This window comes from Arctopsyche grandis, chromosome 5 (assembly GCF_051622035.1).
Source record: "Arctopsyche grandis isolate Sample6627 chromosome 5, ASM5162203v2, whole genome shotgun sequence".
Lineage (NCBI taxonomy): Eukaryota > Metazoa > Arthropoda > Insecta > Trichoptera > Hydropsychidae > Arctopsyche > Arctopsyche grandis.
Genome location: NC_135359.1, coordinates 7,929,923 through 7,955,970, shown reverse-complemented (window position 1 = coordinate 7,955,970; position 26,048 = coordinate 7,929,923). Strand labels below are relative to the sequence as shown.

Here is a 26,048-nt window from a genome sequence, read left to right as displayed (position 1 = left end):
GTGCACTATGATCGATTCGACCCAGTCGACCACCTATGGTGACAACGCGAATTCGTCAATCTTAGTTTATTTATGATGCCTGTCGAATGTCGATAGGCGTTCATCAGCGTAGGCTAAATATATGGAAAATCCATGTTTCATGTCTTCGTGGTGCTCGTCAATGTTTTATTTTAATTCAAATGGCTGACGACTATCGCATCCAATGGCGTAATTAAAATAAATGGGCTCGCTTACAAAACTTAGCTCTGTTATATTTAAAAGTTATATAAATACATAATATTAATTGCTTATAAATTTTCAATTTCAATTCAAATTTCTTTTATATTCGAATATACAGTGTTTTAATCAATTTTGGTAATCAGTTTTCAGCCAGTATTTTATTAACAAAATGGTCAATATCTATATTAAATGGTCAGTATTTAAACATATATGGTCAATATTTTGTTCGGTGATTACTTGTCAAATGTCACATTAATACGGGAGGAAAAGCCTGTTCCTCTTGTTCCTGTTGTACCCTGCTCGCGCAAATGAAGTGAGTATGTACCGTTTACCATGCACCCTTTTTTTGATCTTTCTAATTAAGATCTTTCGATTTTCGATCTTTGCCTTCCGATATTTGTGTTTTCTGTAATTTAACATTCTGTCTCGTCACGTAGACCCTTAAAATCTCGATCACGGAACATCTGGAAACCAAAAACGGATGTGTGATTACTAGTCAAATGTGAACCGGTCACAGGACAACCGGTCGCTCTAGATCGGTCACACGTGATCACCCGTCACACCCTAAAATCGGTCAATCGTGACCGATTTCTGTAATTTAACATTCTGTCTCGTCACGGAGACCGAGATTTTAGTGACTTGCGTGAGATCGCTTTTTGCGGAATAATCACCGAACCGTTTCCACTCTTAGAGATTTAAGTTTTGTATGAGTTGATCGTCTTAAGTTTTGATGTATTTGGTGGCCCATTTTGGGTGTCCTGACCTCAAAGTATAAACGTATATATTTTTCGGTCAATATTTGTCGGTTTGGATATGGCCGTAGAGGTATGAGCATTGGTGTCAGCTGTGGGCTGTCAGTGTGTCTGAGTGTTAGTTGTTGGGTGTTGGGTGTAGGGTGTAGGCCTGTGGGGTGCGAGTGTCGAGTGTCAAGTTTCAGTGTGGTGGTGGTGGGTGGTGGGCGGTGGGCGGTAGGCAGTAGGCGGCGGGTGGTGGGCTGGTGTTGTCTTCGAACCAGCTGTCACCGGTGGCTGGCGACTGCCTTCGCTCGTCACTTGACGAGTGACAGGTGAGGGGTGACGAGTGACAAGTAACAGGTGACAGGTGACAGGTGAGGATTGACGATGTCTGCAGCAGCGGTGGTACGTCTGCCGCCAGAGGTGGTCGAGGTGATCCTGCGCTACACCGACGGCCGCACTCTGGCACGCTGCAAGCTCGTCTGCCGCTCCTGGAGGCACATCGTCCAGAGGCTTCAAAAGGTGACTACATCACACCACACCTCACCTCACCACACCCCCTCCTACTTTAACATCTCGACATTGAAGATGTTTACTTGCCATTTTTCCGTACCATATTGACCTGAAAATTTAATCGATTTTTTTAAATTCTGTATTGAATCGTGTGCACACTATATATATATTACACATTTAGAGCACATTGGCGATGAGTACCGATTTTGGTTGTATTGAGTTATTAATGCATTTTTTTTTCTTGTTTTCATATTCTATTCTAGTACTCCCAGTCATTTTTAAAATGGCGTCACTTTTTTGTTGATAATACATACAAGATGGTCCACGGGAAACGTACGTTTTTGTAATTTGTAGTATTTGACGTCTAAAGGGAGGAGGAACATGTAATGGTTGTTCAACTCCTCACTCCATGTCATTTATAGGTAAACATAGTAAACAATTTTCTTGAACCAGAACTTCGAAGACGAGCAATCAACAGGGGAAATGCAATTCCTGCAGTTCCAGCATTATTTCGCCTGGTCGCACCAGGTGACTTTGTTGCGCGACCAGATCAAATGTATGCAGTTGTATGGAGCATGCCATACCAGACTACTCACCGGTTGCCCAAGTCTTAAAGTCACCCATTTGGTCTAGTCATGGTGATTTTATCACTTGAACAATCGTCGCGATTCCTTAAAATGTATTTAGGCGTGCTGCAATAGTTGCCAGCGACTACATAGTGAAAAAGCTATGAGCATGTATGACTGTATCGTTACACATTGAAGACTCTTAATAGGTATTAGTGAGCGGATTCTTAGTCGCTTCTGGTTGCCCGAGTTGGGTGACCAAGAGTTACCACGAGCTATTACGCTTGAGCAACAGAGTCACTCGCAAGTCACCCAGTGTGTCCTGGCTCTAATCGGCTATTTTCATGATTTGGTGATCTCCCTTGGCCTGCCTGTTTACCTGACATTTCCACGTGCAATTTTTATTCTAAAGCACACGTATACGAAAGAAAGTCACACTGGAAGAACTGAAGACCACAATACAAAAATAAATCAACGAAAAAACACTGGGAAAAACGGAAGCAAATTAGTATAACCCTTTGAGTACTGACGTCTTTTCCGTTGAAAGCCTGCCATGCTGAAAATTTCGCCAACATTTCCAACTAGAATTATTTAGAAATAGCTAATAGCTAATCCAAACAAACCCTAGATAATTACCGCTGAGGATTTCGAGTTTTGTAAAGGTGTGTTTAGACTCTATAATATATCTTGCAACAATATAAAATAAACAAAAGAAGTCTATTAATGAATGAATTTTTCCAAAACTAGTTCCATCTTCTTCATTGTTGTTAAAATGTAATGCTCACAATCTAAATGCCAAGCCATAATATAAAATACTTAGCAGTTAGGGGTTTCCATCGGGTAATTCTGCTATGGTTATAAATTCAGAAATTCCGATGTAAACGAATCTTTATAAACGTTGACAAATTAATGACACGGATTACACAATGCTACCTGGAAAGGCTTAGCGGTTAGTCTTCTCGTTTACTTTGTACATGCTCAAAATACAACGCCTATCAGCGTTTTTCAGGCCCATGGATTTGTTGGCAAAACTTCAAACGGCGTTGGTCAGCATTCAAAGGGTTAATAGGTATTAGTGAGCGGATTCTTAGTCGCTTTTGGTTGCCCGAGTTGGGTGACCAAGAGTGACCACGAGCTACTACGCTTGGGTAACAAAGTCACTCGCAAGTCACCCAGTGTGGCCTGGCTCCAGAGAAATGTGATAATAATTTATTTTATTTTTACATACATATATACAAATATACCAGGAAGGCTTAACAGGTAAGCCCCAAATGCGCCTGCCTGGTCCACATAATTATTACATAGATACATGTAAATCTAAATATCTGACATCTATGGTCAGTATACATATATTACAAACATCGTATTAATACGATCAATAACGATGAATAACTTTCATGTAACAATACGAATTTTATATTCGATAAACAACCACAGAGACATCTATGGTGAGCAATATGGCGAAACCTAAGATATAACAATAACTAAAGGTTCGCAACCGAAAATTGGGAAGGAAACGCCAATTTTACAGGAATCGTTTCAATGAAAATCAGAAAAATTGGCAAATTCTGATAAGAAACGATCGACCTAGACAAATCAAGGTCTGGCCAGCAACGAGACTTAGCGGGGAATCGAACTCGTAACATCAAGTACGAAATAATTCAACATTCACCACTAGACCACGCTGCTGGTTACATAATAGAAGGGCCCTTACGACTAAATAATTGTTGTCAATATTACGCGGTACGTCTCTATAAATACGCTACAAAGCACGGAATACAATCGGATCAATTTACTTATAAAAATGTATCCCATGTTGTTTATCGTGTGTGTTTGAATGCATTGTGCAATTTTTACCGATGCTTGCCCATCTTGCGAGGAATATAAACAAACAGAGAAGTTTTTATCAGACATACGTAGAGCACCAAGCGTCAGATACGACTGATGCTAAAATTATTTAGGATTGTCTGTGGACAATCGTCACTTAACAACATTATGACGCCTAAAGCCACTTCTATTAATATAACATTTCTCTGCCTGGCTCTAATCGGCTATTTTCATGCTTTGGTGATCTCCCTTGGCCTGCCTGTTTACCTGACATTTCCATGTGTAATTTTTATTCTAAAGAACACGTGTACGAAAGAAAGTCACACTGGAAAAACCCAACCTTGTTATCCATTGAATGATATAATTTTCCACACATAGACATTTTAAATTGCAACCTTTTACCCTTATATGTCAATAAATAATGTTTATACAGAAAATTGAAAGAGTATTGTATTATTTTTTACCATCCGTCTCCCGTGGGCCACCTTGAATAATGTACAGAACTTATTAGCTTCTTCGAACATTGTGTTCAAATCCCCTCTGAAAACCAGTCAATGGAAAAAATATAGTAGAAAATAAAAACGAATGGAGCTTGAAATTGAAAAGATAGTTAGTTGAAGGACTGATTAATTTTCTTGTTTGTAGACAATGTAATTGTAATATTTGTAGACAATGTTGTTGTACTCCAAGGATTCGATATGGGACACAGTTGAATTCGATTACTACGATACTCAAAGTATTACTCGAAATTCTTTCTAGAACTTAATTTTTGTTTACCATTTTTGGTCGTGTGATTTGAGATTAATTTTCAAACCAAACTAAAAGTGGTCATGGGCTACAAGCTGTAGTTTGGACCTCTGGTTTAATCTATTGTGCATTTTTTAACCCTTTGGCTGCTACGAGGTTTTTCAATGTCCAAGCGAAAAATGCTAACATTTGTAATTATTTTGAAAAAAAAAAATATAATATATTTTTTTACATACTTACTTCGCCGAACGCGCGTAATTTTTGTAATACTTTATATACATTTTTAAGAAGCACTTGTGGACTCGCGCTCTCTCTTTCTGTCTTGCTTTTACATGCGTGTGTGCGAAAGAGATACCTACATATATACACTAAATAAGTTTTGACGATTGTTTTCCGACGCATTATTTTTTTCAATAATCTATTTTTAGACATCGATGTATCTTTACAACATGCGATACATTTGAAACAGGTAGCGGTCTTTCTCTCTTTATTTCTTGGTTTTAATTGCGCACGTGTGAGCGAGACACACAAGGATGCGAAGTTTCAAATAATCAAATAATTTTTAACATGTATCATAAACATTTTGTATGCATTTAAGTTGCATTTGATTGATTGCACGAATTCGTGACGTCTCGTGACCTATATAATTGAGAGCGGATTTCTATTGTTTTTTGTTACTATTCCATTTATTTTAACTCTGCAAAATGATAACGGACAGTGAAAGTGACGAAAGCGAAATAATAGCTCCTCGCCGAGGAACTCGACAAATCAGCAGCTCTACTGATTCTGAAAATGAATTTATCGACATTAATCAATTCCCAAGTAATAACTCCTTATATGACTTTGACAACGAACCCGAAATTGACATTGATAATGAACCCGAAATTGACTTTGACGATGAACCCGAAATTGAAGAGCTTTTATTTAAAAAATTGATAAATATTTATAAAGCTTGATTGAAAAATAAATATAAATACGTATATAAAAAAAATGTTTCTTGCCACTGATGCGCTGGCGGCTCACAGAAAGTATTGAAATACGACAATTAATGACGACAACAACGATCTTATCGTTGTTGTAGCAGTCATAGGGCTAAGTAAAAATAATTAATGTAAATGGATTTGACAATACTTCAGAAAGATATTAACAATTGCCGCACTGTGATGGATAGCGAGTGACCAGGACTTATATTTTATTTCTCCAAATATACTGAATGCAAAGTCTTCATATTTTGTGTACTCTTCATCAAAACCTCTATGATTCGAATTATGCCGCTATGAAATAAAAACATTGATCAATATCAACAGAAATAATTATTTTCGCATGAAGCCCCTTGTACACGTTCCTGACAGGTGCGAGAGAGGGATAATTCAGTATCCGCGCTCAATGGTCAGTGTGAGAATGATATCCGCCTTGGAATGACGGCTCTACTTCAGCCGTAATTTTTTTTCCCATTTAAACCAGCGGCGTGGACTAGTGGTTTGCTTATTATGCTATCGAGCAGATGATCACGGGTTCGAGTCCCACTGCTGGCCAGAACTTGGATTGTGACTCCAGGTCGATCAGTTTGCCAATTTTTCTGATTTTCATTGAAACGGTTCCTGTAAATTGGTATTTCCTTTCCTAATCTCAAGTTATTCAACGTCTTGAGGTTCACCAATTTGATTATGAAATTCTGCAAAAATGTCTCCATAGATGTTTGTATGAATTTGCATTGTATAAATTGCTTATGTATGTTGATTTTATTCTAGGTATCTGTTTAAGTGCACTCGTCGCTTTGGAGCGATCTGTGAAGGAGAGTGTTCATGTTTTATGAAATAAAGTAAAATTTCTTGCATTATGTATTATTTATTCAAAGTTAAATACTTGATAAAATTATATTAACCTTGCAGATTTTGCATAATTTTAACTTAAAACACACATTCATAACTGGACGCTTGGAGTCCAGCACAGTGATTAGCGGATTTTTTTTAGCACAGTTATGCAAGTGTTAAACATATGTGGAACCTTTGTTGCTTTTGAATATAAATTATTATGATTTCATAGCTTAATGACTCGTCATGTGTATGTAGTTAGTTGTATGAGATTTGATCTAAGCTAGCAGATATGTTGAATACTTTTTTCATCTCAGGAAATGGATCTCTGGAAGAGTTTTTGCTTGACGGAATATCCAGACGCTTGGGGAAATATTTATGAAAAAGGCAACCTTTCATGGTCGGACATATATGTCAACATCTGTTTATGGACAAAATTGAATTCGGCTTGGGTTAAAATTGAATTATTGCAAAGGTACTCAAGTATGGATAAAGAAATCATCACCGTGAATATTTCTAAAGGTACGTTTCACATGTTCTTATTGCTTCGTGAGGTTTGATAATTTAAAATTATAATTTTTTTACCGAACAACTTTCAGAGGGGTCGTTGAATGTGACATTGCGACATTCAGTGAAATTGTATGATATAGAAACACTGACACCGACGGAAGAAATATTTGGACAATGTTAGTATATATACATACATATTTTTTATTTGTATAATAGCAAAGTTTAAAATTTGAATGTAATTTAACCGAAAACCTTTACAGATTTCTGCTATTTTGAAAATAAATTCGTCAGAATGATTCACTCCGAAAACCATACATTGTTTTTAAAACCATCGATTGCTAACAATTCAGGTGTTCCTCGAGAATCTGTCGCTATCGACAATGTTTATTTATTCAGGTAAATTTCCTTATTTTAAATATACTTTGGTACGTAGTGTTTTTGAAAATGCGTCATGATGTTATTAAAATGTTCGTTTTAATTATTTCAGAGTTAACGGCGACGTATGCTATTATATAACATTAAGGCAAGAATTATGTATGTACAATTTAAGGCAGAACAATTTTAGAAAAAGGGCATTATTGGTGAAATGGTACAATTCAGATATGATAATAGCACTTGATTGTCACAAAAATAAGATATATTTGCTCACAAATTCGGGAAAGATTTTAACATACGAGTGCAATCGTTTAGTGAAAATACGCGATGTAAAATGGCCGTACAATTCTACATCAATTTACAAGAAATATTATTTATTTAGGGGAAACATATTTTTTTACTGTGGTTTGTATATGTTTTTGATTTGTTGATTCGTTTTGAATTTTGCTTTGGGTGGCAACTTTTTTAAGTCGTACGATGAATTGTTTGCAGATTATTCAAATTTCCACATTTCGTTGGCAAATAACAAAGAAATTACGTACACTGGATTATTTGTCTCTTGCATTTTACTCCACGGCAACATCTTAATCGTCGGAACATATTTTGGATTGGTATCACATGCATATTTGATATTTAAATGCAATTGAAAAGCTGGTGTGTCAGTGGGTATTGAAGTTGTTTTAAAATCGTTTTTATATTTGCAGATTTCCATGTATTTGTTGAAAAGCATTGAAGATCTGTTGATTCTCGATAAAATATCGCCGATATCATCTCGTCTGTTGTGTGTCGATTATCCAATCTCAGGAATTGATATATACGAAGAGCGCGGCTGTCACAGTGTATTTGCGTGGACGGCGTCCAGCATGTTTATGATAAAATATGATCATTTATTGAAGAACTACAATGAAAAACTTTTGTGTAATAGTTTCGCTGTTTGTTCGTTAATTCAGTGCTCGGAACCAAATAACTACACTTTAAATCCAAGTAGTGCCGAAACAATTTGACACTTTTAATTGCTTCGTGTCCCCCATTTATCATAGAGTAATTTATTTTAAATTAATGAAACTTAATGTTAAAATTAATCAAATATTGCAGAAATGATGTGTATTTTTAATGAAATCTTACATTTGTAAACATGTATTGTAAAACAACATGTATAATGAATGTATTGTATGAGATTTATACTATATATATGGAAGATATTGTCTGTAAATCCAAAAAAATAAATACAAATTATGTGATTATGATTTATTGTAAAAATCCTACAATTAAATATATTAATCAAAATTCAATTGCACTAAAATTGTATTATGTACATGTTGATTGATTTGCTAAACCTAATATGTAATGTATGTGTATATTATGCAGCGTTTTCTGCAAATCAACAAGTCAAATTGATGTATTGATGTATAATTTAGATCAGAATTATGTTGCAGGAAAATCTGCATTATGATCAAGTATTTTTTGAAATAAAATTTTCAACTTGACCCTACGACTTGTGTGATTAATATTTAATTTTAAGATTGAAAACAATAACAACATGAATGGGGATATACTAATTGTTCAGGTTAAATTTAGTCACTTTATTTGCCTTTTTGTGAGAATTAATTTTCTAAATTTATAGTCTAATTGCCTTACCTATATATTTTATAGTTAATTTATTTGAAAAATGCAAATTAACAAAAACAAATAAAATCAACAATAATATATATATACGTTGTAATAAAAATTAAGTAACATTTATACCGAGACTATCACGACTGGAGTTAGAAATGAGAAACATTGATTGAAGGCAGCGAGATACTTTTAAGTAAACGTTTTTAAATATCCATTGAGCAAGTTATAACCAAAGTTGTTAATTTTTAACTCTTTCGGAATCGGGTCTCGGTACTACACATGGAATGTGCACCTACATACATTTATTATCAAAGAAAGAAAAAAAAAATAGTAAACATTTGCTAAATCTTTAAGCTGAACATCACTCGTTAAATTTATTAGTTAAGTTTATTAAATACTAAGGTATCGCATCTTATGTTTTGGGATACATTAAATTTATTTCATGAAATGTAAAATTCACATTTATAAGAGTTCATTAGAAAAGTTACATAATTTATAAGAAGTAAAACACTTTTCTATGAGAAAATAATGATAATTTTGTAAATGTTCTATTAAAAAAAAAAAGAATATTACTAATAAAAACAAGAGAAAAGAAAAACGGCAATATTCTGACTAGAAAAAAATTCAAAAAACTATTTTGTTAAATAAAAACATTAACATGTTATACATCTACGTGTTAAATAAAAATAAACTTGTAAATTTATAAATCTCAATAATCAAAAGTTTGCGAAACACATAAGCACATTCCGTAATTTCATGTTTAAAAATAAGTGTATCTAAGTACAATATTTATATAAATAAAACAGCTGTACAGCTACAACAGGATAAAATTGACTTCATAACTATCTAACTATGTCTGTGATTTTCAATTCAATGTAGTCCGTGGACCACGGAAGATAGAATTCTGTGAACTTGTTTCAATACGATGACATTTACAAAATCACAGCTATTCAAAATTTTATATGCAAAACTTAACAGAAATCAACCGAAAGTATTATTTCTATTCAGTATAAAGGAACACGTGTTTTTCATATTTTCACCCATTTTACCGAGTTCATGGAAGAAGTCTGTAAGGACCGCGAGTTGAAAACCACTAGACTATGAAATTTTACTACTTAAATGAAATATCACTTTTCCTATATATATATAAGTAATGGAAGGAAGTTATACAGCGAATACTGTTAACGAAAAAGCAGTTGTCAGCAGATCATATCGAAATAAAATAGAATATCCCTAAAGCAAACGGATTCTTGTAATTTAAAAAGATTAATTGACAATAATTGTCAGCAGACAGTTGCCTCCGTTTTCAGTGATTCCATCCACAAGTTACCTTCCATTTGTTTCATTACCATTTTGTATGAATGTTTGTTTCGTTTTATCGACTGAGGAACAATTCTATGTATAAAAGCTTTGAACCAGATAGTATCGGCCAAGCACGCCTGAAACAAAAAAAGAGTAATCAAAACCTTATTTTGATGAATTTTATAATATATAAATGGATATGTTTCATTCATACTTCGATTGCGATGGCCATCATTAAATGAATACCAGGTATAAGAAGCAAATATATTCGAAAATAATTTTTTTCCATATTTCCATCAAAATCCCACGACTCGACTTCAAAAAATTCTGACAGAGCTTCCCATGGTGACATGAAAACAATAGTGGTGAACGTACTCAGCACAAGTAATGTTATCACCATATACACTGAAAAAATTTCAGAATAAATTTAGCATGTGTGGTAAATTAAATCACATTATATGTATAAATCCAAGATGAAAGTATTACCATTTGAACAAAAAGCTTCTCGGAATGGTTGACCTTTAGAATAAACACACGCAAGTATCACATACTGGTAACTACTTATTATAAATATTACGGTATTTTCCCAGCACAACACCTCTTCGACATCCGGACCCCCTTCTACAGGCTTAAACCTAAAATATTACAAATTAATTGAAAAAATCACTATAAAACTTATGATTGCACAAAGAAAATTAAATATTTAATTACCAAATTTGATATTTGAGAACGTGTAGTGCTCCCAATTGAGTGAGAAGGCATGCGGCAACTTGCATCAACAGAGGTACAGTACTACTAGGACTAACTAGAGATACAGGAGGAGAACGGGCACATAATTCTTTAGCTGGTCCAGCACGTCCCATCGACAATGCTAAAGATGTAGTCACAACCAAGTCAATGTACAAAAACTGCATATTACCCAAGATAGAGTATTTCTGAAATGAACATTAGACTAAATTGTAAATACTTGAATAAATTTTTTTATAAATTCAAATTTGAAACATCTGTTTACATTGTAAAGAATCAGCACTGAGAAAAATTGAATCAAAGAATACAACGCCATGTATTTGAATATAGCGAAAGAAGTACTAAGAGCGCATCTCCCTTCGAGTGCTAAATTTTTCACGCAGGTAATATCTTGGACTCTCGATGTAAATGGCGCAGCAACTGCAAGTTAATAATAGTTAAAAATATATTTGAATTAACTATATATGTACATGCATATGGGTAATTACCTGACGCTTCAGCTTGTGATAAAGATATTCCGATATGAGCAGCCTTCAAAGCTCCGCAATCGTTAGCTCCATCACCACACATACCGACGATGTAGTTCAATTGTTGAAGAGCAACAACCAACTGAGTTTTTTGATCAGGTCCAAATCTTCCAAATACAGTCCCTAAGAGATATTTTTAAAATCAATCTAATTTTTATCAAAATCAGCTATATTTAGGGCGAAATCACATAGAGAAGAACGGCACGTCATGTGCTTGGCTTCCCGCTGTGGCGGTTCACAGTAGGGGTTTCTCAAACCGAATTCAGGTATCCGATGCAGGTGCAGAATGCATTTTTTTTGTAAGCTCACACGTATGCTACCGAAATTCGAGAAAATGGCGATTGCAATCACCACTTTCTTGAATAAAAAAGTATAAATAAAAGATACTTTGTTCTTAATATCAAATTTTATCGACATATAAATGCATTCAGTATCAATTGTGCACTATAGTCCTTTACGCAAATAAATCTTTATTCGTTTATCTGTTGATGGTATTAGAGATTTAAGTAGGTATTCAGTTCTTGTACCAAAAAACTTAAGTCAATTGTCATTTAGAAATGGGATACTACTTTTCCGTTTCTATTTATTCTATTTTAGACATATTTAGTATCAATTGGTTACAGTCGATAATTAGTGCTCAACATAGAACCCTTTTCGCAGAAAACATCTTTGTCCGTTTATTTATGAATGGCATATGTCGTTTCAAATGAGTATTTAATTCTTAAAGCTACCCGGAAATATTAGTCAATTGTTATTTAGAAACGGGACACTTGTTTATCTATTTTTGTTAATTGTTTACTAATTAAGTTTAAAACTAAATTATTAAACAATAAAAGCTTGAAATCTTTAATATCATTATTATTTAGACAAGTTCTCTTATATTTCTTCAAATATGGGATTCACCGTTATCTAACACTGTCAAGCAAGGATAAATATAAGGATAAAATATCACCGAAAACACCCCAAGGGGTGATTTTTAGGACTGTGTGCCATGAATACGTGCTGCATCTTTTTCGCATGTTTAAAAGTATCTAAAAAAAAACAACCATATGCCGCGTGCCTTTTTGTGTGATTTCACCCTTATCATTTTTATATTTGTACCTTTAGTTAATATACGTGGCATTAAATCTGGATAATGCTGTCTCACTACGTTCCAAGTTTTACCATCCAATGCAAAACAGTACTTTTCATTTACCAGCATCGATGAAATTGTAAGAGAAATATGAGAATGATTTTGAGAACGGCATAAATCTCTTGGTTCACCGACGACTTCAAAATGAATGGAAGGTCTAGCTCCATTATCGATGTTGCTGGTTGGGTGTGCTTTATGTGAGATCAAAATTATCTTTTCATCTGAAGGCACCATTCCACAATCGCGAGACACGGACACAGCTGTCATAATATTATCACCTAGTTGATACATAACAATATTATTATTTTAAATTTAAATAAAAAATTCATATTATTATAAAATATCAATATGCATTATATGTGTGTACCGGTTATCATCACTAGACGAATGTTAGCATTATGTAAATCTTTAATTATCGGAGCGGACTGTGGTTTTAAACTGTTTTGCATGACCAATAAGCCGAGAAAAGTCATATTGCACTCCAACTGTTCTCTTTTCACTCTTTGAGCATCAATCCATTTCATTTTTCTATCGAGCTTTTTGTATGCTAAACCGATCACCCGAAACCCTCTCGATGCATAATCATTAAGCACCATGCTAAAGTTTTCTGGCAAAGTCGACTGGCAACACATTCCAGATATCTAAAAATGAATAAAAAACATTTTAAATTTAAAGATAGCGATTTTGTAACCATAAGATTAAATTAAACTGTTATTAATTAACCTTTTCCGGAGCTCCCTTAACAAAATAAATCATTTGCGGTTGTCCAAGAACTCTGGCTATCACTCCCATAGATTGTTGAGTCGAAGAAAAGTGGAAACGTCTCAGAAGACCGATTTCATATGGAATATCCAACGTCAAAGGATCTATATCTTCACGCAAAAGTGAAGCTTCACTAGTAGAAGCAGGTTTAACAACAGTCGGAGCAAGACTATCGTAACGAGTGTTTTCTGGTCCGGGTTCTTCTAAAATCTAAAATGTTCATACCAATCAGTCTATATTCGTACGCAAAAAATTGCATTTACCAGGCCTGATAGTAATCATAAGATAAACTTGAGTCCAATTTATTATATGCTTTCCTTCTACAGTTCTACGATCAGACCTACAAAACTGGCAGTTGGTTTTATTACGTTGAAAGATACTAACCCAACTGGTAGCTTCGAACATTTTCAAATCTAAAGGATCTCCCGTTAGCTGATTGTCAATGCTCGTCAAGGAGTGACAAGAAGCAAGCGCTTGCATCAGAGGCGATTTTGCCGATAGCGTTGCTATATTATGCACCGGTTCACCAAACGATTCATTGACGTTCGGCAACACAGCATACAAATCTAATCCGTCTTCAGTGAGTGTACCCGTCTATAGAATAAAAAAAATTAAAAACATTCATTTTATAAAAGGCAATAAGATGTGGAAAATTATTTAGTAATAAATTGGAACCTTATCAAAGCAAATCAATTGAAGTTTTCCACACACATTGATGCGGAGCGGGCTTATACAAAATATATCATGACCTTTTAACCGTCGCTGGCTATATACTGTACCAGCAGTCATAGCAGCAGGCAACGCCGGTGCAACTACCACAGTTATAATATCTAACGTACGAAATATGATAGTCTTCAAATTACTCTGAAATTTCAAAACTATTAAAATAATGTACAAAGTTGCATAAATAAGGGTAACAATTTAAACGTCCATTTTATAAAATAAATGTGCATTTAAAAAAATTTGGATACAGATTGCATTAGAAACTTTGTTTTGATCATTGAAAAAAGTATTTGCTACTTAAAAATCGGATGAAATGTGTATTAAAATGACAGATGAACTGTATCGGAAACATCGCGAATACCAAAATAAGAACCGACAACGACCAACGCTTCTCTCTACTGGATTCCTTAATTTTTAGTCTTCAGCTTGCGACCTTCGACACCTACGACCTTGGTTTTGACTCTACGACCTGACATCATCATTCATATTCATACGTAATACGTAAACAAAAGTAAACACTTTTGACAGTTGACAGTTGCCACTTTTTGTATCTATTTTAATGCTAAAATCTATTTTTTCGAATGGTCGTTTTATATTTTTTAATAGTCACTTTATAATACCAAAATATTTTATTCAATGTACAATACGAGATTGTTTAATGCAACGAAAATAATGCACAAACATTTTTTTTAAGTTACAAAGTATTTTTTTCAATGTACAGTTAAATTGTACCCATAAACAAGCAGGATTGAAGTTAACTTTGAAATACTTACACCTCTTTCAACATATAACCAAATACAATATCCCATCCCCATAGCCGATATGCAGAATAGGAAAATAACAAATTTCACAGCATCCTTATAAAATTGAAACGCCATTGATTTAGGAAACAAAATACTCTTGACTAGTTCTCCTTTGGAAGTATAAAAACCAGTTCTTACTACTTTTGCCAGAACCTATAAAATTTTGAATAGATAATTATTAGATATTCATTTAGATTCAAATGTACGTAGATTTTATTATTACATAAACAGACGTGTATGTATAACGTTAGTAAAAAATGCTGAATTAACTAATTTATTGTTTTTTTTTTATATAAAGAAGGAATTTGGCAACAATATGCTTACTTTATTATTGCCGTAAAATCGAGTTTGAATTACGCTGGTGCCAGCAAAGATTGTGTGCCGTTTATGTGTAACAGTTGAATAGCATTCAGAACTCATATTAGGTGGTGACTTGACAACAGGAACACTCTCACCTTAGCATACAAAATTATAATAAAAAAAATGAGGAATTCTTTAAAACAATATGTTACATAATGTATGCAAATCTCATCTAACCAGTTAGCATGCTTTCATTCACAATACAAGTCCCAGTGAGAAGAACGGCATCGCAAGGCATATGATAGCCGGCTGGAGGCAATACTAAAACATCACCCGGTACAAGGCTGCGAGCTTCAATCAAGCATTCTTGATGGCCAGGTCGTTGAACAGTCACCGAATTGCAATTGGAACTTTCGACCAATTCGTGCAGAGCCACGCTTAACTGAAATGAATATTCTATTTTAACAAATGTATGAATGATCGTATTAAATGTTTGGAATTTGAACAAACCTTTTTCGTCTGATATAGTGACGAAATGATTGAAACACATGACAGTATAAATATACAAGCGGCATAATGATAATAGTCGTCTAAAGACCACAGAATAATCGAGAATACTTGAAATAAATAAAACGGATTGAAAACTTCAGTGACAAAAAGAGCCCAATAACTTTTTACTTCTACTTCAATTCCATTGTGACCGTAAAGTTTTATTCTGAAAATATAATCAAATTTATTAAAACTTGAATATTATTATATGAATAAAAAAAAAAAATAGTGAAAAAGTCTTACAGCTCATTCTGATGCTTTTTATTGATGCCAATTGTACTTTCCATGAGCTGAGCAACGGTAGCTTTCTCATTAAGACTTTGAACATTTATAAACGACGCAGAATCTTTCATCCATATATATCTAGTTAATTGATATAAAAAATATCTAATATTTTTATCGTAAAAATTTGGTAAGCTTACATCAGTCTCTTGAACATATTCTTTTTTACAACTACCATCGCTAGATAATACTGAAACAATAATACAATGCGATATTACCAATAAATAAAATTATGTTATAATGTCATAACACTTATTATAATGATATACATTTTTCTTAATGGGTAAAAAATATTTATATTTTAAAACAACATACTGAAAACAATCTTGGCAGAATTCAGACTGCACTTTGAATATTTCAACATCCCATACTTGGGATAGTAGCAAACAACAAAGTACGGAATACAGCATAGGAGCACGCTACACAGATGAAAGACGAATTTCCTCATGAAATTTTCACGGTAGCCATACACCCTGAGTACCACTTCGTCCGTTCCTTGTTGGGCATTTTCTAGTATTTGCCAATGGGCTTCTCCTATTATTTCATAATCATCTGAAAATGCATAGAGTATTATTATTATTTAATACGAAAACTATGTATGTATATACAGTAGCGGGCGATGAAAGGTGTCCACCCATAGAAAAGGGACAAAAGCTTGTGTACATTTTTTTTGCGTGTCAGATGTTCAGGTAAAAGACCTTTTTTTGTTGAAAAGGATCCTTATCTTTAGGTATTCAAACAGTTGACCACTGTTTTTCGAAGGATTAGCACGTTTTGAAGTGATTTTGTGTACGATATGTCGGGTGTAAAACAATTAACCGAAGCGAATAAAGCGATAATTCTAACTCTGGCTGAAGAAAAATTTAGTTCTCGCTACATCGCTCAGAAAGTAGGATGCAGTAAGACCTCTGTGCTTAATTGCATAAGAAAATATAAAAATTCAGCATCCCTAGAGAGGAAAAAAGGATCGGGAAAGCCCAGAAAGACCAACTCCGCCGAAGATAGACTTTTAAAAAGAATGTGTCTACAAAAACCGGTTCAAAAGTGCTGTGAAAATTAGATCGGAGTTTATAGCAGCTGGGGGAAAAGAAATCAGCGTCGAAGTTGTACGTCGTCGCCTTAAAGAATACAGTTTAGTTGCCAGGATACCGGCGAAAAAATCATTTTTGACCAAGAAAATGAGAATGCAACGACTGAATTGGGCCAAAAAATTTATTAATTGGACGGAAATGGACTGGAGGCGTGTTATCTTCTCGGAAGAAAGCAAAATTAATTTGTTTGGGTCCGATGGCATCCACTACATTCGACGAAGATCGGGCGAACGTTTGAGTGACGAATGTATTCAGCCTACGGTCAAACACCGTGCGGGCCAGATGGTCTGGGGATGTTTTTCTTTCCATGGGGTGGGTCCATTGGCCATAATTGATGGGACAGTTAACGCCGAAACATATAAAAAATTTTTAAAAGAACATTTGATACCAGCAATAGAAATGCACTATGCGTGGGAATCTGAATGCATTTTTCAAGACGATTCTGCACCATGTCATCTTGCCAAAACTGTAAGTAATCTTTTTTTTTTATTGCTATGTATCCTAATCAACAAATAAAAATAAAAATATATCATTAAGTTATTATCTAAAATTTTAGGTCAAGAACTTCATTGCGGAAAGTGGCATTTCGCCCTTGGAACGGCCGGGTAACAGTCCGGATTTGAACCCAATAGAGAACCTGTGGGCTATAATGGGTTCTAAAATTAATAATAAGAAACCTTCCTCTAAATTAGAATTAATTGAAAAAATAAAATATATATGGGATAACGATATCACAGATGAATATATTCAAAATTTAATTAAATCAATGCCTCGAAGAGTTGAGGCTAATATAAAAAATAAGGGGGGGCCAATCAAATATTGAAACAAATTTTATATATAAGTATTATTATAATAAATGAAATGTGATTTTTAGATTTTTTTATTAATACATTAGTTTTATGAAAAAAAAAATTTTTAATTACACTACTAAATCTTTCCATACATCACCGACTCCTAATAATTTGAATAACATTGTAGTTTCGTTTTAATTTCTTCGCATTACTACTTGAATTTCTTTCAAACTTCATAAATGCAATTTTAATAAACAAAAAAAATAAATACAATCGTTTATAAGTCCGAAAAACAAGAAAATATGAGTTTTTTCGAGGTGGACACCTTTCATCGCCCGTTACTGTATGTGTCAAAAGATTTTTGGTTTGAATTTTTTATTTTTATTTGATTTGATATTTTATGCCACTCGCAGAGGATTTATAAGTAAACAATTCGAGGGAAGGCCACTTGACGTGATATAGCGTGTTATATTAAACAAAGAGGCCATATTTGTTTATCTGTGTTAATGATAGATGGAGATGCCTCATATCAGATGAATTTTATTTTTAACTAGTCACTAGTTAAGAAATTGAGGACATTCGTTAATTTGTAAAATGCACTGGCAGATGAAATTTGATATTCGTCTTGTCTGCTTTGTATTTGTCGATTAATTGTGACCAGGGCCGGCTCACAGGTGCAGCAGACTAGGCACGTGCCTAGGGGCGCCAGGAGACACGCTATTTTTTTTTTCTTTTTTTGATTATAAAATTGAAAATAAAACATTGTATTTCTTTGAATTTATAAAATATTTTATATTCAACTTAATATTTCTACTAAAAGTAACAATACTAACTATAAAATATTATAAATTACGAGGAACGCAGGAAGTCGACTGTCAAATATCAACGACTCACGAATAAAACTATGGAAACAATAAACTCTCATTGGTACAAATGGTTACTTGGAATCGTATTTTAATAAAATACTGCTTAAACGTGACGTTAAACGAAATATTAAATGAATGAATTTTATTCACGAAATTAAACCAATCAAATCGAATGAAATAAAGTATCTAAATTTAATTTTATGTATTTTTTAAAAATATGTTCCACAATAACATCATCCTTTTGTAAAATTTAATATACATATTAATTTTTATTAATATTATTATATATTGTACATAGGACGTGGCTATTTTGAATAAAATTTGGTTTTTCTTAATATATTTTTTTTCAACATGTAACTTTTATAAAATTTATTAAGGGGGGGGGGGGGGCTGAAAACTACTTTTTTTGGGGCGCCATATACCCTCAGGCTGGGCCTGATTGTGACCAAATTTTACAGAATTCCTCACAATGAATATGTACATAATGTATGTATATACTTTAATTTTAAGATAAGATAAAATTTGGCCTTAACTGGAATAGTGCATATTTGGAATTTGAAGAAACCGTTTATTTTAAATGTTTGTATTTTCAAATTTCATTTAAATACATACATATATATATCATACCAAAGATCACAGGTTAATCCCACATATGTGGAAACAGGTTATACAGAAATGAATCGTTTTATACGGCATCTATTAGTTGATTCATTAAGTGATTATTTAAAAAAAAAAAAAGGTAGGTTTGACCAAAATTTTTATTCGCTTGAACAGTTTACTTTTTCGTATTGTATTTTATTATAGATATAATATATAACAAAATTGAATATTTTATTTATTTTTATTATTGAATTAAAGTTTATTTGAAAACAAAAAAATGAAACAAAAGATATTAATTTTTTCCTTGAAAATTTAAATTCGTTCATTTGTTTTTTTTTTTCAGTAAGTTAGTTAGTTTTATTCAGTTGCAACGTGTCAAAGTGTGTACCTGTCGAAGGAAGACATTTCATCAAATTATAAGAGTATCTGAAACCTCGTGTTCTTTAAGTACAATAGAATTGCATTGGGCGAAGTTCAGAACACAGTTAGCAAATTATAATCACACTCATATAGGTCAATTGAAAAGTATGACACTGATCGAGTGTGCGTCATTAATGAATGTACACACATATAAATAGTTGTGCAATAGTTTTAGTAGTGATTCACCCAAAGAGTGATAGATGGCACTTTGGACGAGACACTTGCAGGTTATGAAATGTAATAATGTTAAGGGCGAGGGGGAATGAGGGAAGCGTTTCTGAATGAGATGTTGTCGAGGTACCATTGTTGGGCAGAGCGTTGGAGTTGGGCAGAGAATGGGGCCCGGTGCAGGTCATGTCGGGGGCGGCGGTGGCCGCTCATGCAGCTTCAGACGCTTCCGAAACCGCAGCCGCAGCCGTCCAAGCCTCAGCTCTCCTCTATCCTGGCGGCTCCGAGGCGGGCTGGTCTTCAGGCGGCCGTTCTTCAGTCTTCAGACCGCTTGTCACCTCTCACCTGCCACCTGTCACCTGTCACCTGTCACTCGTCACCCGGCAGCCGAAACTTAGCTCAGCATCCACTCCCTCATCACCGAGTGCACTCGCACATTGCACTGCCTGGCGGTCGACCAGTGACATTATCTCGTGAGCACATTTCGCGTATGGTTTCGCCCTGCATGCGATTTTGGCCTTAACGCAATTCTGCATACGGACTGATTTCGCATTCCGTCATTCCTCCGCGGTACCAACTGTCGCCCGTCTCGTAATAAAACACATTCGATCGATGTGCAAGTGTCAAACTTGTACAATTTAGTTTGGCATTCATATGGAATGCTAGCGACTCGGGTTGAATGAATCGAGAATTGATTGAATCAATAAATATGTATAAATCTGTATCTGGCGGCATTATTACAATATCGGCTTTTCGTACCGATTACGGATAAAGTACTGTAAGCCCTAGGGCTGCGCCTACCACACGTATAAAGGTCTGTTCGTACCTAGTCAGCACGTACCGACTTCAGCAGGTATCCGGCCGTACGAAAAGTATTCTTTGGTACATTTTGTATGGGTATATTCATACCAACCGTCTCGTTTACGCCACGGCAGGCTTACAGCAGTACCCGACATTTCTTGTTCATACCTTACAGCAACATCCGTCAACGTATCGTATCCGTTTTTTTGGCCATCGTTGAAATATACATGCGAATTACGTGCCATGAGTCTGCCGCTTTGCTGTTTTGGACCAATTATCGATAGTGACAGTTGACAGCTGTTCAATCTTTCGACATGGTTCCGGCGCAAATATTTAAAAAATATTTAAAATTTTTTAAAATTTTTTACGAAAATATTTAAAAAAAATTTGTCCATCATCCACAAGCTCCATATACAGTGTCCAAAACTCTCCTTCGGTTTTTCTATTTTTTAACATGGGATGGACATCAAAACGCCTCCGTGCTTTTTTATTGCCTTCTTGAGCTTCTTCTTCCAACAACAGCGCGATTATACATAATTTTTCGTTCGATAAACGTCGAAACATTTTTGCTGACTTGTATTCTGACGCGTAGCTACGAATGCACGTGTATGCATTCATATTGCAAGTACTCGACAATACGACGTAAGCAATATTGCGCCGTATCGTCATGGCCTCTAATGTATAAGTAAGCCGATTTTGCCTTGCACTCGGCCAAATTGCTGTAATCGTGCAGTGCTGAAGCCGTGCAGTGCTGTTAAGTATGAACAGACCTTAAAGGTCTATTCATACCTATCCAGCACGACCCGTATCCTGCAGGTGTCCTGCAAGTGCGGATAGTATTCTTTGGTACATTATATGGACGTATTCATACTCCATTCGCGCATGCGCATTTACGCATTCATGCGCGTCCATATAGAATGTACTGTTACGTACACCGCGTAAGTGCCATCGGATTAAACCGAATAGAATCCCAGAGACTGTGTGACCGTTCGAGGATTATCTCCCCCGTATGCACTTAGCGGCGATAGCATTCCCGTGCAGTTCTCAGAACTGACCCATACCGTGGGACCAAATGTCGTGGGAATACATATCCGAATACGTGACTATACAATAGGTAAACAGATTAGACGTCCTGAGAGATCGACCCCTTATAAGGCGGTACGTAGGCGATATCATGTCATTCTGGACTGAGCACTGTCAGTGTGTGTATCTCCTTAATCATCAATAAATGCTGTGAAACGACTGTTGGCCTTTTACTTGGATCCTCCACCCACCCCTACGCAACAGTACTAAAGAATACTGTCCGTACTTGCAAGATTCGGGTCGTGCTGGATGGTATGAACATACCTTAAATGTGTGCAACGCACACAGGCAGCCGAAATATCAAGACGGCCGAAATAAATGAGAAATTATATTCATTAAAAAATACGAAACAAGACATCGTACTTTTTAAAATGTATTTAAGTTGTCTTGTTGTATACTTGTGGATTGTTGTTGCAAGCCACAACTTTTAACACACCCGAACTAGAATTCGGGGAAATATCGGAATAGCAAGTACATATAACTTCGATCCGCATAGAGTCTTTTATGTTCTATTATCTTTGCGACTGCCAAATGTATTTATTCAAGAATGTTGGGTATTGGTTGGTCATCGAAAGAACAATTTCCTAGATGTGGGATTGGGGGTAAAACCAGAGAAATGTAATAATAATAGAGGGGTCCTTACGAATAAATAATTGTTGTCAATATTACGCGGTACATCTCTATAAATACGGTACAACGCACGGAATACAATCGGATCAATTTACTTATAAAAATGTATCCCATGTTATTTATTGTGTGTTTTTGAATGCATTGTGCAATTTTTACCGATGCTTGCCCATCTTGCGAGTAATATAAACAAACAGAGAAGTTTTTATCGGACATATGTACGTCGAGCACCAAGTATCAAATACGACTGATGCTAAAATTATTTAGGATTGTCTGTGGACAATCGTCACTTGACAACAATATGACGTCTAAAGCCACTTCTATTAATATAAAATTTCTCTGGGGTAAAACACCTTATTTTCATAAATGAACTCGAAAACATTTAGTCTCTCTTTTCGTTTGGTCCTGTTCAAAAATAAACGTTTTGGTTTTCTGACTGTTTTTTCCTGGTTATTTTTATTGTGATTAAAACTTTCAACAATACATTTCTCACACAATATTTATCACAAGGTAAGATTTCTGCACTGCTCGGATGCACTTAATTTTTATTAATATATGTAATTAATACAAATGCTGATAAAATTAAAGAGTGGCCGATTTAAGTTTGCACACAGGCGGCCGAACTTTTAGGCGCGGCCCTGGTAAGCACCCCTTTACATCCAACGATGGATTAAACCGGCAGCGTGCCTACACCGGTTACTAGGTGCTGTATTGTATGGGTGGGTATGCAATGTTTCAGACGGGCTGTATGAATCCACTCGTTAGGATTCATCCGGCCCGTCTGAAACGTTGCGTACCTACTCATACAACACGACACCTAGTGACCGGCACAGGCACGGTGCCGGTCTAATCCATCCTACTCATATAAAGGGGGACTAAAAGTTGTCTGAATAAATTATTTGATGATATTTAGATAATAGTTCCGGCACTACCCTGCAGTTCGGACTGTAGGGTGTCTTTCGAAGATTACCCACCTCCAGCGCAGCGGAAAAAAGGGGGAAGGGGAGGGGGGGGCAGAAGTTGGTTAGTTTATAACAATTTTTTTGAAAGAAGCTTCTGAAGAGCGACATGCTTAAAATAATTTCAGTTTCTGCTGGTTTAACTTTTGGTAACGAATAATTGATTTGATTAAGATTTATAGGATAGTATTTTAAATGACATGCATGCCTGGCCTAATTTAGGGGGAGGGGTCGACGTCTTCCATGAAAGAATTAATGTACATATGTATGCATACTTACTTTTACTTGTATTGTAGAATGTATCAATGGAGTTGAAATTTAGGGAAGGAGGGAGAGGGGAGTAAAATATTTTTTAGTTGAAATACGTAGTAATTATTCCATTCTTTATAAATCTAATATGTATATAATTTCGAAAGAGACTTTGTATGTATGTATGTATGTATGGTTTGGGTAGGAGCATCGATAATAAATCAAATTTTCTATGACGACTCGTTAATATTTACTATTAGATTGTTTTGCCATGTTTAAGCTGTTCATATTACAAATACCGAGCGAAGCCGGGTAAAACAATTAGTAATATATGTAATAAGCAGAGAAATTATTGAATTTCTATTCACAAATGATACTTACATATTTGAGTACTTTTGATAGCTACTTACTTTAAATTTAAGAATCGCATAAAAATTTAATGCAATTCCTTGGCAAGTTGCGAATTCTTTTTTTTCTTGTATTTTGTTTGTCTTTTTATTATTAATGAAGGAAAATGATGCATTTTTTATTTTTTTTAAATATTCAAATGTGAATTAATTGAAATTTTGCTGTTTAATAAATAATTTATTTACACTAATTATAATTTATGTGAATTATAAAAAAATAAATAATATGCAAAAATCGTATTGTTTAATAATTCGATTTTTACGTTTAAATCAACGGATAATTACTAAACTTTGGCAACATTTTGCACAAATACTTTTTTGTAATTATCATTGTACGTGCATTCAGTTTCATAAATACGTTTTAATTGGTTGAAGTGCTACTCGAAATTGACGGAGAAGATGACGATGATGAAGATGGGCTATTGTAGCTGGAAGATGACGAAGATGAGCTTCCTGGGTAGTATGCGCTGTACGCTGAGGCTTGAGCGGCAGTCGTGTCCCAAACGCGGGCATAAGGTCCAGAAGATGATGGCTCCCATTGTGGACTGTAAGAATCTGGAGGAGTGGCTGCAGATGGAGAAGAAGACGAAGCGGGTCCGTAAGCAGTCGGTGGAGGAATTGGTTCTGGAGCTGGAGCCATCGACATGGCCATTGGCATTCCTGATAATGGAAAATTATTGGAATTAATTAAAAATTAAAATTAGAAAATTTAGTGTGAAATTAAGGTGAAAAAACTTTTGTAAATCATACCTCCTTTCTTCAAAAGCTGTGATACGAGGAATCCGACAACGAGAACGATCGCCAACTTACTGAGTACCAAAGCTTTCAATGCTTTGATTCCGATCAGAGCTACGAAGATTGGCATCAAAAGTTTCATTTTCAATTTCAGAAGCAACAGTACAGGTAGAAGTAGCTTCTTCTTCAAGATTCCTCGCGCTGAAAAGTTATCGAAATAGATTAACTTGATTGTAATTTGAAATGGAATTCTTTATTTGTAATATTTTTGAAGATATTAAAGTCGGACATATTCAACAATGACACAATGGGCAATAAAAGAAATGCGCGTGCAAAAAATGTCAGGACGTAAAATTGGCGTTGGATTCTAAGCGAATGCATAACGACGATTAGAGCGCACGACTTCTTGAAAGACTTTTGTGCGACCTGAATTAGAATAAAAAAATATATTTTTTCACTCACCTTCACCGGATCCAGATTCGTCATCTTCGTCAGAGGTCTTGGGAAAGTCAACGTCGAGGCCTCGGTCAGCCCTGTAGCTCAGCTCTGCGCTTTGGAAGAAGTATTCGGGAAGAGTCAATTTGAATTCGTTCTTGTTCAAGATCCTTCCGACCCTGTTGTAGATGACTTTGTCCAAGTTCTCTGGACTGAAAGCCCTGGAGCTTTCGCTTCCCAGTCCGAGAACCGTGTCCAGGTAGGTCAACACTTTGGATTTCAAACATTCCGTTGCTGAATCAGCAGTGAAACAGTCGTCTACGATAGCAGACAGCAGCTCGTCTCCACTTTTGATCCTTGGGGTATCCCTGACGACCTCGTTGCTGTAAATGTTAGCATGGCAGGTGGTAAAAGCGAGAGCGACCGCGAACAACGGTAGGCACTTCATTTTTGATATGTGTTTTATTATATTATAAAATCACGACAGTCACTTTATTTATTATAATGTGTGCTACTGGACGTACGAATGAATTGTATGTGCTGCACTTTTAAAGTGGGCTTGGCATTTATACTCGGAAGTGTCGCGATAGAGGGGCATTGGCATCGTGACAGTGCGTATTGAATATTGATTTGAAATTAATCGAAGTAGGATTTGTCCATGTTGTACCATTGGTTGTATATTTGGCAGTGGCGTTCCCCAACACCCAATAAGAACTATGTAGAGCGGGGCGGCATGCTCAAGAATGGAGTTCTGAAACCAAAGGGAG

At 35.1% G+C, this 26,048-nt stretch overlaps 3 protein-coding genes across 3 annotated transcripts; 1 reads left to right on the top strand and 2 right to left on the bottom strand.

Annotated features, from left to right (window-relative positions):
* Nucleotides 1–1,040: 1,040 nt before the first annotated feature.
* On the top strand, nucleotides 1,041–8,983 carry LOC143911476 (uncharacterized). Its single transcript, XM_077430351.1, has 7 exons — nucleotides 1,041–1,475; nucleotides 6,738–6,942; nucleotides 7,020–7,106; nucleotides 7,191–7,326; nucleotides 7,418–7,710; nucleotides 7,798–7,916; nucleotides 8,010–8,983. Exons 1-7 carry the CDS (start codon nucleotides 1,341–1,343, stop codon nucleotides 8,307–8,309), a joined length of 1,275 nt encoding a protein of 424 aa, XP_077286477.1. The 5' UTR covers nucleotides 1,041–1,340; the 3' UTR covers nucleotides 8,310–8,983.
* LOC143911475 (polyamine-transporting ATPase 13A3-like) lies at nucleotides 8,888–20,433 on the bottom strand. Its single transcript, XM_077430350.1, has 18 exons — nucleotides 20,119–20,433; nucleotides 16,365–16,601; nucleotides 16,011–16,239; nucleotides 15,729–15,933; nucleotides 15,456–15,660; nucleotides 15,243–15,373; nucleotides 14,889–15,071; nucleotides 14,068–14,256; nucleotides 13,777–13,986; nucleotides 13,354–13,602; nucleotides 12,998–13,271; nucleotides 12,600–12,908; nucleotides 11,460–11,621; nucleotides 11,237–11,391; nucleotides 10,936–11,159; nucleotides 10,711–10,859; nucleotides 10,439–10,629; nucleotides 8,888–10,361 (listed from the first exon to the last, which is right to left on the bottom strand). The coding sequence occupies exons 1-18, from the start codon at nucleotides 20,171–20,173 to the stop codon at nucleotides 10,206–10,208; spliced, it is 3,513 nt and encodes a 1,170-aa protein (XP_077286476.1). The 5' UTR covers nucleotides 20,174–20,433; the 3' UTR covers nucleotides 8,888–10,205.
* A 4,039-nt stretch (nucleotides 20,434–24,472) lies between these two features.
* Osi20 (DUF1676 domain-containing protein Osi20) lies at nucleotides 24,473–25,729 on the bottom strand. Its single transcript, XM_077431584.1, has 3 exons — nucleotides 25,309–25,729; nucleotides 24,862–25,047; nucleotides 24,473–24,771 (listed from the first exon to the last, which is right to left on the bottom strand). The coding sequence occupies exons 1-3, from the start codon at nucleotides 25,727–25,729 to the stop codon at nucleotides 24,473–24,475; spliced, it is 906 nt and encodes a 301-aa protein (XP_077287710.1).
* Nucleotides 25,730–26,048: the final 319 nt, after the last annotated feature.

Bases quoted from the DNA above. Each gene is read 5' to 3' on its own strand.
- LOC143911476 (XM_077430351.1), top strand. From the start codon at position 1,341: ATGTCTGCAGCAGCGGTGGTACGTCTGCCGCCAGAGGTGGTCGAGGTG. The intron at 7,107-7,190 runs GTTAGTATATAT...AAACCTTTACAG, and splicing joins GGAAGAAATATTTGGACAAT to ATTTCTGCTATTTTGAAAAT. The intron at 7,711-7,797 runs GTTTGTATATGT...AATTGTTTGCAG, and splicing joins AAACATATTTTTTTACTGTG to ATTATTCAAATTTCCACATT.
- LOC143911475 (XM_077430350.1), bottom strand. From the start codon at position 20,173: ATGACCTGCACCGGGCCCCATTCTCTGCCCAACTCCAACGCTCTGCCC. The intron at 13,987-14,067 runs GTTCCAATTTAT...TTTATTCTATAG, and splicing joins AATTGATTTGCTTTGATAAG to ACGGGTACACTCACTGAAGA. The intron at 11,392-11,459 runs GTAATTACCCAT...ATTAACTTGCAG, and splicing joins ATCACAAGCTGAAGCGTCAG to TTGCTGCGCCATTTACATCG.
- Osi20 (XM_077431584.1), bottom strand. From the start codon at position 25,729: ATGAAGTGCCTACCGTTGTTCGCGGTCGCTCTCGCTTTTACCACCTGC. The intron at 25,048-25,308 runs GTGAGTGAAAAA...ATAACTTTTCAG, and splicing joins CGAATCTGGATCCGGTGAAG to CGCGAGGAATCTTGAAGAAG. The intron at 24,772-24,861 runs GTATGATTTACA...TTCCATTATCAG, and splicing joins ACAGCTTTTGAAGAAAGGAG to GAATGCCAATGGCCATGTCG.